At 42.0% G+C, this 14564-nt stretch overlaps 2 protein-coding genes across 3 annotated transcripts in view; both read right to left on the bottom strand.

Moving 5' to 3' along the window:
- Positions 1 to 5765, bottom strand: part of EFCAB13 (EF-hand calcium binding domain 13) — a 242789-nt gene extending 237024 nt beyond the window's left edge. For both annotated transcript variants that reach the window (XM_032320157.1, XM_032320158.1), the window contains exon 1: positions 4589 to 5765. The gene's annotated coding sequence lies outside the window, so the exon portion shown is untranslated. The remainder of the gene's footprint in view (positions 1 to 4588) is intronic.
- Positions 5766 to 9671: 3906 nt separating this feature from the next.
- Positions 9672 to 14564, bottom strand: part of ITGB3 (integrin subunit beta 3) — a 51038-nt gene continuing 46145 nt past the window's right edge. The window contains exon 15 of the mRNA XM_032320173.1: positions 9672 to 13688. Coding sequence (XP_032176064.1) covers positions 13623 to 13688 — 66 coding nt within the window. The 3' untranslated portion in view covers positions 9672 to 13622. The remainder of the gene's footprint in view (positions 13689 to 14564) is intronic.

The raw sequence follows: 14564 nt of genomic DNA, 5'->3' as shown, positions 1-14564 counted from the left end.
ATAAAATATGTAGTATGTCTTCTGTGATAAGTATTAAAAGAAAAAATGTAAAGTAGGGGAGAAGAATATGAAGTATGGTGTTTGGAAAAAGATGCAGGAACAGACAGGGTAGCCAAGGGAGACTTTACTGAGAGGGAGACTTTAATTATAGACCTGAAAGAATTAAAGTAGGAAGCCAATGAATATATTAGGGGAAAGCATTTCAGCCAGATAAAACCAAGTACAAAGACTCAGAAGTAAGAAGGAGCTTCACTGTTCAAACAACAGTGGGTAGGCTCACAAAGCTGAAGCAGAGAAAGCAAAGTGAAAGGAGGAGAGAAAGCAGGGGGGGATCAAGAGAGGGAAGCAGATATAGAGGGCCCCTAGATCATTTTAAGAACTTTGGCTTGTGCTCTGAGGTGGGAAATCACTGGAGTGTTTTGAGCAAAGCTATGACATGATCTAAAGTCCTTTCTGAAAAAAATCACTCTAGTTGCTACAAGGAGGAAAATAAAGTGAGTCTAGATTCCTAAAAGCCAAGTGAAAAAAAGTTATTCAAAAGAAGAATGACTAATGAACTGCGACAAATGCTGCCGTTGGGTCAAGAAAATGAGTACTGAATGACTGATTAGGTTTTCCAACATGGAGGACACCAACAGTAGAAGCTATTTGGGTAGCATGGTAAGGAGATAATGTTCTTGGAGTGAGTTCAAGAGACAGTGAGGGAAATAAATAGGCAAACAGAAGAGATGATTATCTCAAGGAGTTAGGCTATAAACGGGAAGAGAAACAAGGTAGTAGCTGAGGGGTAAAAGAGTTATGAGGGTTTAGAATAGGGGAAAACAAAGGCATGTTCATGTGTGGGTAAGAATAATCTACTAGAGGAGCAAAAATTCATCACATGGAAGGGCAGAATTACTGAAACAATATTCTCAAGTAGGATAAAGGAGATGAGATTTAGGGCACAAGGGCAGGGTTTGTTCTTAGCTAAAAATATACTCATAGGAATAGATGTGGCAGAGTGATTGATTTAATTACATGAAGAGTAGATGTGGTTGTGGAAGCTTGTGAAAATCACCTTATTGCTTTAGTTTTCTTCTATTTTACATATATATAAAATAGAATATATATATTATATATATATATATATTTTTTTTTTTAATCTTAAGTAGGCTCTATACCCAACATGGGGCTTGAACCCATGACCCTGAGATCAAGAGTCACATGCTCTACCAATTGAAACAAGCTGTGCCCCTGATTGCTTTAGTTTTCTTAGTGAAACAGGAAGCAACATAATCAACTGAGAATAAGGACATGAAAAGAGATGCTAGATGTTTGAGGACAGAGCTATTGTTATAAAACAGCCCTCTAGGAGAATGGAAGAATTAATAGCCCAGGGATACTTGATATGGTTGCTGGACAGCATCAGAGCCCCTTGAGGAAGTGATCATGAATTTAAAGGGAAACCAGTAAGCATGATTGTGTTTTTTCTCTAATGATGTTCAGTGTAGAAGTGCTTGCAGTGAGGCAGAGATCTAGATTTAATATAGGGTTACAATTTAGCCAAGAAAGTAAAATGAACTGAAAATGCAATAAAGGAAATGGGGGGGCGGGGAATGCAAGGGAATGGTTTTAATTATTGACCATGAAACAAACTGAGTAAGTAGGTGGGAAATAAGTAAAAAAAGAGGGTGAGTGACATTTAAAAAAAAAAGTGGACTGAAGATCCTGGTGGGATCCAAGGATTATCAGAGTCAGAGTGAGCCTGAAAGATAAGAATGTGATAGTTGGAGGGTGGGACATACAGTACTCTTCCAACTCTTATCCAGGAGGGATCCAATCTAAGACCCCCAGTGGGAGTCTGAAACTACAGAGTACCAAACCCAGTATATATTGTTTTACCCATACACATATCCTATGATAAAGTTTAATTTATAAATAAGGCACAGTAAGAGATTAATAATACATAATAATAAAATAGATTATAACAATATAATAAAAGTTATGTGACTACTGTTGCTCTCAAAATATCTTATTGTACTGTACTCACACTTCTTCTGATGATGACGTGAGATAAAAAGTGATTAGATGAAGTGAAGGGAATGATGTAGGCATTGTGACATAGCATTACGCTACTACTGACCTTTTGATGGTAAGTCAGGAAAATCTGCTGAACCACAGTTGACCACGGGTAACTGAAACCAAGGAGGTACTAATGAGAATAAGGTGGGGGGACTACTGTATTAAGAGAACAGAGTTGCAATTATTGGTAATACAAGATTGAGAATATGTAAAAGGGAGCAAGTGACTGAGGAAAGATTAAATTACTGTAGGAGGACAGGAACTGAGAGATCAGGATACTAGAAGGATCATCTGTATGATTGCTAAAGTCACAAGAATTATGACAGGAGTACAGTGAGAGCAGGAGAAAGCCAGGAGCTGAAATTTGACTGAAGCAAAAGGAAATGGTAGTGGGTGGTAATAATCTGATAATGTGAGATGCCAAACTGAGCATTTTGAGAATGGGGTGAAAAAATGACTGGAAGCACCTATTAGAATCAAGAAGGGGGGGTCATCTATTTCCCCTCTTGTCCTAGAGGAGAGTGAGAGAGAAAACGGCCACTACCAGCCATGCCTGTGTTCTGCCCACCACATTCCCAACTAAACACTTCTCTTCTTCATTTTCCCTTACATCTTGGCTGTCACCTGATTCATCAAAAACTATCAAAAAGAAGTGAGGAAATTCAAAACCCTCTGATACATCACAAGTATTTTTTGAAGTATATTGATTCAGTCCCTATGTAGATCAAGCTATCATATTATTACTAAAGGGTTTTCCAATTCTTGGCAAAGTTATAATAGATCTATGTTACAGTTAGAGGAGGAAGACATACAGATGGCCAAAGGACACATGAAAAGATGCTAAACATCACTAATCTTAAGGGAAATGGAAATCAAACCCACAATAAGTTATCACCTCACCCCTGTCAGAATGCCTAAATTTAAAAACACAAGAAACAAGTGTTGACACGGAAATGGAGAAAAAGGAATCCTTGTGCACTGTTGGTGAGAATGCAAACTGGTGCAGCCACTGGGGAAAACAGGATGGAGGTTTGTTAAAAAGTTAAAAATAGAAGTACCATATGGTCCAGTATCACACTACTAGATATTTACCGAAAGAATACAAAAATACTTTCAAAAAGATATATGCAGCCTTGGGTTTACTGCAGCATTATTTACAATAGCCAAATTACAGAAGTGACCCAAGTGTCTATCAATAGATAAATGGATAAAGAAGATATATATAGATATAGATATCTATATATCTACAGATCATATATCTATCTATATATCTATATATCTTAAGATATCTATATCTATATAGATATATATATACACACACACACACAGGAAAATTACTCAGGCACAAGAAAAGAATGACATCTTGCCACTTGCAACAACATGGACAGAGCTGGAGAATATAATGCTAAGTGAAGAAAGTCAGAGAAAGACAAATACCACATGACTTCACGCATTTGTGTAATTTAAGAAAGAAAGAAAATGAAAAAAGAAAAAAAAAAAAGACAAACCAAAAAACAGACTCTAATGGTTACCAGAGGAGAGGTGGCTGGGGCGATGTGTGACATAGGTGATGGGGATTAAGAGTATAATGAGTATGGAGTAACGTATAGAATTGTTGAGTAATTATAATGTACACCTGAAACTAACATTATACGTTCACTATATTGGAATTTAAATACATAAATAAACATATTTTAAAATAAAGTGAAGGGGGATTGTTTCTTGTTAGAATGAACTCTTCGTGCTCTTGCCTTCCCCTGGCTTCCCTCACAAGCCACCCCCTCACTCATTCACTCCTCCCTTGCTAAGTTGACTGCAAATGTCCATTAGAGCAACTGCATCCATCTCCTCACCGCACCTGCAGCCCTTAAAGTTCAAACATGACATGCATCACCTCAATCACCATCTTTAACAAATACTGAGTGAACTTCCACTTCATGCAAGAACCTGCGCCATGGAACATTCCAATAGGCCCTGCTTGTTTAGACTTCCAGGGAAGAAAGTAAGCAGACACGTAAACAAGGTAAACTACCCACCAGATGAAAACAGGTGCTCTAACACAGGTTCAAGTGTGTGCTGAAGGAGCCGGGCAGCTTCCCAACTACGATGACCTCCACCCCTCTAGAAACACCAACATTTCTGAGGCACCGTCAGACCCAATCCCGTCATCCCTCTGCCTCTGCCCCTTACTGTCTGGCCCAGTCACCTCACTTCCCCTTCTGGAATCTTCCTCCATCTCTCTAACTGTTCTACTTTGTCCCTCGCGCCGTGCTGCACGCTCTTCCCTTAAACTCCGAGGCTCTTCTCTCTCTCTCAATAAGTCTTGCCTCCCATCGCTGTTCCCTGAGAGCCCCACCGTGGACTCCCTGGGGCAGGTGTGTCTCCCTCTTCCCTCCTCACAGCGTGAGGCCTCCAGTCCTCCCGGATCATGAGGTCCTGGCACAAGCCCCACAATGCCTCGCGCTACCGCGCGCTCCCGCTCCACCTTCCCGGGCTCCCACGCGGCGAAGCCCCGCCCCCAGGTCACCTGACTGAGACCGACGCTCCGCCCACCAGGCCCGGGGCGCCGATGGAGTGCGGGACCCAGGCTTCCGCTGCTGCCGCTACCACCGCCTCCGCCACGGCCCAGAGGCTCCGGAGGCCGCGGGGAGCGGCTGAGCTCGCCGCAGCCTCCGCGCTGACTGGGCAGCACTGCGGCCCCAACGCCCTACCCCACCTCATAAGGGCCTGTGACCTCACCAGGCCGGGCTCGGCGGCGTGGACCCGAGTGGTGGGCTGCTCCCCGCGGGCTCTCCTCTGGGCACCTTGATTTCGCCCTCCATCCTGCACTCACTACCTTCCTGCTGCTCTTTCCATTCTCCGGTGCGCTGTCCCTGCCTAGTCTGACCACTGAAAAGATCACTTTTCAGTGTTCTTTTCTGTCCATCATTTGAATACTTCCCGCCCTCCCTTGTGAAATACTCCATCCTTCTTGGTTTCCACAACTCTCTAACGGACGTCAGTGCAAAGACCCCTTGTTTCACTACCTTGCTGAAATTTGTTCGAAGCTGCCTTTCAGAGGACTAACACTTCCTTTGTTTTTCTTTCGAAAATCAACTTTTTGTGTGTGTTCCTCCTGCAGACCAAATGATATTGGTAAAAGACACAAAGAAATTTTGAATGGCTTTCCCCGACTATTGTGTCACTAAAACTTAGGAATCCAATTCGGTGAAATTAATCTTTCTAAGGTCTGTTATACTAAGGTTGTAAGTGTTCTGTCAAGCAAAGAATGTTTTCCAAATATGTTCTCCAAAAAGCCCACGATTTGAGGCATATTTTCTTTACCTGTAGGTAAATTCATTCACATTAATTGATCCATTGTTGGTGGATCTATTCACATTCAATTATTCAGCCAATTATCCTAATTATTCGGCCAGTTATCCTAATTATTTGTGGTATGCAGTTTTGCAAACTTCTCAGTCTCTCTAAGCCTCAATTTTCTCATTCTTTCAGGATTTTGGTAATTCAAAAATGTGTATGTGGTGCTCAATAAATGCTAAAACAATTCCTTCAGAGATAACCGATGTGCCTGTTTGTACCCTATATCCTGATCTGTAGGCATTCTTTAGTGCTTTTAGCATGTATGTGGTTTATCTCCCTAAATAGTCTATAAATAATTTGAGTTCTGAGACCATGTCCTTTTTTTTTTTTTTAACACCCCACCCTCAGGGGGCCTGGGTGGCTCAGTGGGTTAAAGCCTCTGCCTTCCGCTCCGGTCATGATCCCAGGGTTTTGGGATTGAGCCCCACATCAGGCTCTCTGTTCAGCGGGGAGCCTGCTTCCTCCTCTCTCTCTCTGCCTGCCTCTCTGCCTACTTGTGATCTCTGTCGTCAAATAAATAAATAAAATCTTTGGAAAAAAAAAAAACACCCCACCCTCCATTCCCTACTTCCCCACCCCCCACACTGTTTACAGTCACCTCTATTAATGGACTTAGCCCATTTCTGACATATTCATAAAGTATTAACTACTAATGTGTAAGGATTATAATGGTTTCGGTCGTGTGTTGGTCAACAGATTGTGGATGCTTCACAAATGTTGAATACTTACAGTTTTTAGTACTGAATCTATGGACCAGTTAGTTTCTGTATTAGTCAGTTACATAGACACCCTCCCTCCCCCGGCAATAGCATCAAGAGTATATGAGTCAGTATTAGATTCTTTTCCCAGTAACAGAAAATCCCTAAATAATAGTGGCCTAAGATAGAATTTTATTTCTCACATTCAGGAGATTCAGAGATAAATCGCTTGGGAGGCAGATAATTCTTTACCACAGTTGCAGGCACAGCCATCTTGTATTTTATTGCTCCGCTGGCTTTCATTCCAGTAGCAGCTTCAGGGAGGTATAGCAGAGTACCCTTTAATCAGACAAAAGCCTTGTAAAGGTTTTAAGTTTGTGCTTCTTAGAGCCTCTCATTCAAATAATATGGCTTCCAAGAAGCGTAAGGCTTTTGTCCTTCTGCAGAAGCCCAAGGTACAAAAAGATGCAGCTCAAAGATATTTATGGATTGGGCTCTTGTCTCACAGACCAAAACCCAAAAATATTCATAGGAGATTCACAGTTTTTTAGACTGTTGTCAGACACACTGCCAGCTTGGGCTGAAAGAGTCCAGGTGCAAAAAGAAAAGAGGACTTTGGGCCCTCTAGTTCTATTAGCAGAAAGCAGGCAGAGAAAACTTAGATGTAAATGCATGCTACCTTTAATGGAAAAAAGATGACTTAGGGGGTAAATCCAAGAGCCTAGAGGGTGGAACCAAAATCCATGGAGAATTCTTCCCAGGTCTTGAATGTGGAGCTATAAACGTGTGAATTTCCAAATTGCTATGGATCAGGGACTTCTGTGAACCTCCTGTTTTCTGCCTGTTGGAACAGGATTGACTATAGCAGTTACCCTATCTTTCACATTCGTTGTTTTAGGAAGGAAGCATATAGCTTTTTTCTATAGGACTTCAAATGAGAGTGACTGAATATAAGGAACTATATCCAAGAAGCTTTGTCGGCCCCACGACAGAAGTCTATAAATAGACTTTTATAAGTCTATTATAAGTCTATAAATAGTTTATAAAAAGTCTATAAATAGACTATAGTCTCTTCAAAAGATGGCACTAGTCCACTCTTCTTGAATGTGGTCTGGATGTGTGGATTACTTAGAATGAATAAAGTAGGGCAGAAGTGAAAATATGACACAAAACTAAGTCACAGGGTTGCCTGGGTGGCTCAGTTGGTTGGGTGTCTGACTCTTGATTTCAGCTCAGGTCATGATCTCAGGGTCTTAAGACCAACCAAGCCCTGCATCTGGCTCCATGCTCAGTGGGGAATTTGTTTGAGATTCTCTCTCCCTCTCCCTCTGCCCCTCCCCTGCTCATGCTCACTCTCTCTCTTTTCCTCAAGTAAATAAATAAATCTTCAAAAACAAAAAACTAAGTCATAGGGGTGTCTGGGTAGTAGAGTTGGTTAGATATCTGACTCTTAGTTTCAGCTCAGGTTGTGATCCCAGGGTCATGAGATCAAGCCCCATTGTCAGGCTCTGTGGTCCACACAAAGTCTGCTTAAGTCTCTCTTTCCCTCTTCCCCTGGCCCTTTCCCCACCGCCAAATAAATAAATCTTAAAAAATAAAAATAAAAAACTAAGCCATAAAAGACATTGCAGCTTCCTCTTTGCTCTCTCTTGGATTACTCACATAGGGAGAAGCCAGCTGACATGCCACAAAGATGCTAGATTATGGGGTAATTTGTTACGTAACACTAGATAACTACTACAATCCCTGAGGTCACATCCTGATCCATGATGTCTGCTTAAATTCTAGCTATTATCTACATTCCAGCCTTCCTGAAGAAGTAAGAGGAGAAGAAAAGCATGCTCCCTCCCTTAAGTGGCATTTACTGGAAGTTGCATGCACCTCTTTCATTTACATCTCACTTCTTTGAGATGGACGTGGCACATCTAGCTGCAAGGGAAGCTAAGAAACAGGATTTATTCTGGCAGCCATGTGTCTGACTGAAAATTGGGATTTTTTAAAGTTATTTTTTTTTAAGATTTTTATTTATTTATTTGACAGAGAGAGATACAGTGAAAGAGGGAACACAAGCAGGGGGAGTGGGAGAGAGAGAAGCAGGCTTCCTGCCAAGTAGGGAGGCTGATGTGGGGCTCGACCCCAGGACCCTGGGATCATGACCTGAGTCGAAGGCAGCTGCTTAACGACTGAGCCGCCCAGTTGCCCCTAGGAGTTCTAATATTATGTGAGAAGGGGAAAACAAACAAATGGGGGGGCACAATTAGCAACCTCTGTCACAATGGATGATTATAAGGGTCGGGAAAAGCAAAGTCTAGCATATGTCCATCAACATTTTCCCTTTTTCTTAACAAAGTATTTTCATTGGTCACCAAATGCTATTTACACACCCAGCACTCTGCTCTCTCCAAAGAATCATGCCAATTGTGTATGAGTCACAGGACAGGAAAACCCAACTAATACATTACATAAACCACAATGAATGATGAAATTTTCTTTCTTACAAAGTTCTTTTCAGGGACACCAATAAGGAATAATTTATTGTGGAGATTTTGCGTAAAGGCTCTTAAATTTCCTAAATGTTGCTTTCTAGATACTTACATTCTGTGAGCATGTTTTGATGCATTGTCAGAAAATACACAGTTGATGGAAATTGTTTCCTCTATGCAAATAGTTGGGGAGACCTCACTATGATAGCAGCTGCAAGGAACACAATCATGTTCCTGACAGTTCTTTTTTTTTTTTCAAATACTAACCATTCTTGGGTAGCCACATTAAGTGGGCTTTATTTAACAATATAGTTAACCCCCAGAGGCTCACAGAGGAAGAGAGGGGAAAAAATAAACAAGATGAAACCAGAGAGGGAGACAAACCATAAGACATTCTTAATCATTGGAAATAAACTGAGGGTTGTTGGAGGGAAGGGGCATGGGGGGATGGGGTAACTGGGTGATTGGCATTAAGGAGGGCATGTGATATAATGAGCATTGGGTATTATATAAGACTGATAAATCACAGACCTGTACCCTGAAACCAATAATATATTATCTGTCAATTAATTGAATTCAAATTAAAACATAAAATAAGACTTTTAAATGAAAACCAAACAATATAGTTAACCCCAATTACAAGCATGTAACACTACCTCTTTGTATGCTTTAGTCAAACTACAAAAAATTAAAAATATGTATTTCCAGAAATATATTACAAAACCAAATAGAAATTATTTTCAACAAGTATTAAATGGCTTCCTTGCAAAGCATGTGTTATTGTTTCCTTACACCAGTGTGAAAAATGAGTGTACTGTAATTTCTAAGGCGATCTGCTTGTAATTGGTCCCAGCCATCATTAGATGGCTGCTACTATAGAGTCCAGACTACAGAGACCAAGAGTTGGGGGATTACTAATTGATTTGACATAGAGCTTTTCATTTCATTTTCACACAAAGTCCTCCATTTTCATCCAGACATTCAGTCATCCGTTGCCATGACATAAATAAAACATAGTCAATCTTACAAAATTTCACCATAAAAGGACTCAGTCTATGTTCACGTAATCTTTTGATGATGTCACGCAGTGTAATGTGTTTTTAAAAATGTACATTATGTAAGGAATGCAAGACTCAGAGGCAAAGATTAAGAGTGTTCTGTAGAGTAATTCAATCCCACACTGTGGAGGCGCAATACATTTTAAAAAACAAAGTGAAGTTACAAATTCTAAGTCTTATCCTATAGAATGATAATGCAAATAATGAAGATATTGATCCCATCACCTATGAACAAAAGGTCTTCTTAGATGCCTGCCAAGGATCTTATTAGTTGGAGTTTTCCCCCTGTGATTTTTGAGCTATTACTTCTTTTAGTTTTTCATGGACATTAGTGGCTGAGAGTGAACCTAAGAAGCCTTTGATCACTTAACTTGGAAAATGGATCAAAGCTATGTGGGTAAATATCAGGTTTTCTTAACCTACCAGCTAAACTATGTTCATAGTTCATATGTTCATAATTTTCATATGTTCATAATTTTTAGTAACTGAGCTGATTTACTGCAAACATATTAAGCCAGAAGGATAGGTATGTGACTCTTTATGTCAGTAGTTCTTAAACTAGAGTATGCAATAGGAACACCAGGAAGACTTACTGAAAAAGAATGCTGAGCCCCACTCAGAAAATAACCCATTTGACATAGGGCTGAGCCCATTTTGACATAGAATGCTGAGCCCCACTCAGAAAATAACCCATTTTCTGAGTTAGTGGTTCTGGGGTGTGGCCTGTGCATTTTCATTACTAACAACTTCCACATGATACAGAAGGCCACTGGTCCTAGACCACACTCTGAGTTCCAAATCCTGAAATAAATTTGGGCATTTAAATGATCCTATAAGTAATTGCCATTAAGCTTTTCTTGTACTAATGTATGCCTCCTGCAAACAAAACCTGGGCTAAACTGACAGTCTGTTCTACTGAAGTACATGTTCCAAAAAAATCCCCAATTAAAAAGCAAAACAACTATAACTCTTAGAATAGTGATAACCTACTGAAAATGTTATTAAAGTTTAAAGAAAAACTCTGGGTTCTGGAGTGAAATTCAGTTCCTGTAGCAATCATCTTTTGGTTACATTTAGAAACATGCTTGTTCTAAAATAATCATTTTGGAGGCGATGACACTTACTCTTTTCAACCCAAAGAAAACAGAAAGAACAACACAGGAAGAACAGGGCAGGCTTAGGTCCATTCATTTTGGAAAGCACATTTAATTCACTGTTGCACAACTCAAGCAGAAGGGGTGGTTGGGAAGTCAGGAAGGCACTTAAGTCATTTCAACCAAGAATGCTTAAGAAAGAGAAGAATCTTGAAGTTGTGGATGGCCTAAGAAAATCTGAGAGGTGAAGAACGGACTCTTTATGTGACAACTTGTCAGGAATGTTCAAAGCTTCCCATTATTGTCCACGAACCCTGAGATTAAACAATTATCTCTAGAGGAGCTGAGCACAAATAACCTTTTGGAGCTGTGCTGATGCCAAAATACTATTTAGGTGTTCACCCCACATGAGGCCAGAACTCACTGCACTTTGCTATCTCATGGACAGGTTCTCCCCACATACAAAGGCCCAGAAACCTTGTTCCAGGAGCTCAGACAAGAGACCCACCAGTTGTTGTTGTTGTTATAACCTTTTAAATATGGGTTCTTCCTCCTTTGATATAACTTCTTCATACCAACTACTACTCCAATGGACACTTGTCTCAGTAGCCAAAAGGTATAGTTAGGTTTGAAACTTCTTGGATTCAACTCTCTACTGCACTACCATCTCCTTCAGTAAAGGGTGATTCACCGGTAAGACAAGGCTCAGTCATTTGCCCCATTCCTAATTCCAAAAGCTTATTCTCAGTGTTAACCCATGGATACAGAAGACTTATATCAACTACTTCTTATGGATGCCTCTTCTCCATATGTGGATGCAAATGTGTGCAAAGTGACCTAAGTGGAGCTTAAGTGCCACATCAGGAGATGGAACTGCTAACAAATGTTGGGGAAGGGGTTCTAAAAGAGGCTGGAATGAGGCTCTTTCATTAAGAAAGGTGTTGTGAAATGACATCTGCTCTTGCCAAAGCCAGGTCTCTCAGATCTCCCAACTAAAACAACACACAGTAACAACATCTCACAGAATCTTGGCTGTATGCTTAATGCCACAGGAAGTCCCAGCAGCTTCAAATATCAATACTGAAAGAGGCCTTCTAGAGTGGCTGGTTTGGGCCTATCATTCTTCCAACTAGAAAACTGAGCCCCAGGGAGAAGAAAGAGGCTTGCCTTAATTAAGGTTAAAGATTCCTTAGATGCAACACTGAGGCTAGGACTTAGATTTTCTGATCATCAGACCACTGTCTATAGGTCCTTCCCTTTTTCTTGATGAATGGGGATAAGGGTGGTTGTTAATGTTAGACTAAGGTGAACACCAGTGGAGCAACAGCTTTGGCGAGGAAAAAAAGAAAAGCCTGTATCCTACCTCCTCAGAGAAGGCCCAGCATGCCCACGGGCCCAACCCCACAAGCTTCCAGGATGAGAGAGCCCTTACAGACCCAGCAACAGGGCAGCAACTTCCTATGAATGATGCCAAGTGGGAGGGCCTGTATCCAGGCCAAGTCTGTGTAGGTTGTTTTTTTTTTTTTTTAAACACTCTCCTTCCTCACCACCAAATAAAATTACAGATACAATGCAAGTGTGGTTCTATACGTATTCCTTTAGATTAAGCAAGCCTCATCATGATTTCAGGTGACCCAATGAGAAAAATAAAATAAAACTGCACTTGTGGCCTCTCAGATTAAAGGCTGAGCTAAAATGAGGTTGCCCAGCCCACAGGAGGACAGGCCACACATGCTGATACAACTGGCCCAGCATTTCAAACGTGGAACTTGTGCTCAGCAGACTCAGAGACCCATGGGAACAATTCCTTCCCCCAAGGACAGCCAAGAGGTAGATAAACGCAATCAGCCACATGGATGGACGCAGCACACAGAAGCACCAGGTCTGTTGTGTAGAGGTGTCTTGGAGGAGGGACAGAGGGCCTGAAGGGAGGGGCCAGACCTCTGGCTCTAATCACAGCACTGCCCCCCTCCCAAGGAAAAGTGTTTGATCAGGAAAGAAATCCCCAGTAAGTAACAAATGTCTACAGCAGTGAGAGTGTGGAAGTCGAAGGTAGAGAAGTGATGCTGTTCTAAGGGTGACACACTTCTTCTAAAGGAACTTCCAGGGCGGAGCTGCCTATGAGACCCATCTGAAGGGTGATGATGATGAACTGGGGGACCCTGGCACATTCATCCAGGCCATGCATGACCCCTGAGTGGCCCTACCAACCTCACTCCCCATAGAACTGCTGGCAAGAACTCCCCTCATGAGAGAACCATACTGGATTGAGGTGATGGCAAAAGGCACAGGCAACTCTGAGGGTTCAGCTTGTGCTCAATTTCTCCTTCAGCTTGAGGGAAGGGAAAGGAGATAAAGGTCCGGATGACACAACAAGGCTTCCAAGCCAAGCAGTTGCTGTCAGAGCTGCTGAGCGTCAGGCCCAGGAACCATGAACTCAGAGTGGAGTCAAGACCCCTTCCTCTGGAATGAGAGGCTCAGCTCTGCCCTCCTCCTCAGGAAAAAATGGCCTGAAGAGGAAAGCTGGCTTCTCACTGAGGTCATGTAGAACACCTGCTCAGCTGTGTCAGTCACCCTCAGGTTAAGCAGGAAGAATCCCTGAAGGAGGCATTCTGTGGATGAAGGCTGAGGCGCTCCGCTTACCTGGGACACACCACAAGTTTTAAATAACACACTCCCCCACACGCAGCACACTCACACGTAACACATGCACAGAGACCCACGCCTCCACTGACTGACGTTCTTCTGACCCACCCCATACCCAGTTCTCCATCCCGCCCCAAAGATATTGTTCCCTGTAAACATGACGGCAGAGATGTCCACAGTTCTGGGACAGCCTGATAGTGATCTGAGGATGACTCCTTGTCATTAAGTGCCCCGGTAGGTGATGTTGGTGAAGGTGGATGTGGCCTCTTTGTACAGTGGGTTGTTGGCCTGCGGAGAGAACAGAGCAGCAGTGAATTCCTCAGCTCTCCCCTACCCACAAGAATTACGTTTTGTCTGGAAAGTCTACCCAAGACACCCTTCGCTGGAATATACCATAAACAAACCACTTAATGTTCCTTGTACCCCATATTCGCTCTTAAGATGGGAGTGGAGAGGAAATAAGAGTAGAGAGAAGGTAGAACGTCATCCTCCTGCTATTTCTAAGGGGCTGAATCTAGCCCATTACTTTTTGGGGATCAGCAAACATTTCAGGATCACTTTTTGTCAGTATCGTTTCTTGCCTCTCTCCTGAACTCTCTCTTTTGCCCTTCTCCCCACTTTTCCTTCCTTGTGACCTTGTGCTGGGGGACATGAGCAGAAATGGGAAAGGTAATAGGTGGTAGCTTAAACTGAGAGGACAGCTTTGGCTCAAAATAATTTTAATTTGTTCTCATCTCCTCCCTCCAAGCCCTACCCACAAATTGTCATGTTAGCAGGAAAAAATAAACCCTCTCTGGGTTTCCCAAGGTCTTTTCTTTTTTTTTTTTTCTTTTTTTTTTTTAATATTTATTCACTTATTTGGGTTGGGGGGCAGGGGCAGAGGGAGAGCATCTCAAGCAGACACTGTGTTGAGCACAGAGCCCAGTATAGGGCTCGATCCCACAACCCTGAGATCATGACTCCAGCCAAACCAAGAGTCACAGGCCTAACCTACTGAGCCACTCAGGCACCTCCCCCACCAAAATTTTTTCTAACAAAAAGTGACAAATCCCATTAGATCTCATGGTCTTTCCGAGTCATTTCAAGAACTACAACACATTCTCACATGCCTCAGAGCTTCCAGATTTTTTCTGTACTATACTACCAGAAACATCAGAAGTTTCT

Source organism: Mustela erminea, chromosome 18, assembly GCF_009829155.1.
Source record: "Mustela erminea isolate mMusErm1 chromosome 18, mMusErm1.Pri, whole genome shotgun sequence".
Classification (NCBI taxonomy): domain Eukaryota; kingdom Metazoa; phylum Chordata; class Mammalia; order Carnivora; family Mustelidae; genus Mustela; species Mustela erminea.
The sequence above is the reverse complement of the archived record's forward strand: the minus strand, read 5'-3'. Positions and strand labels throughout refer to the sequence as shown.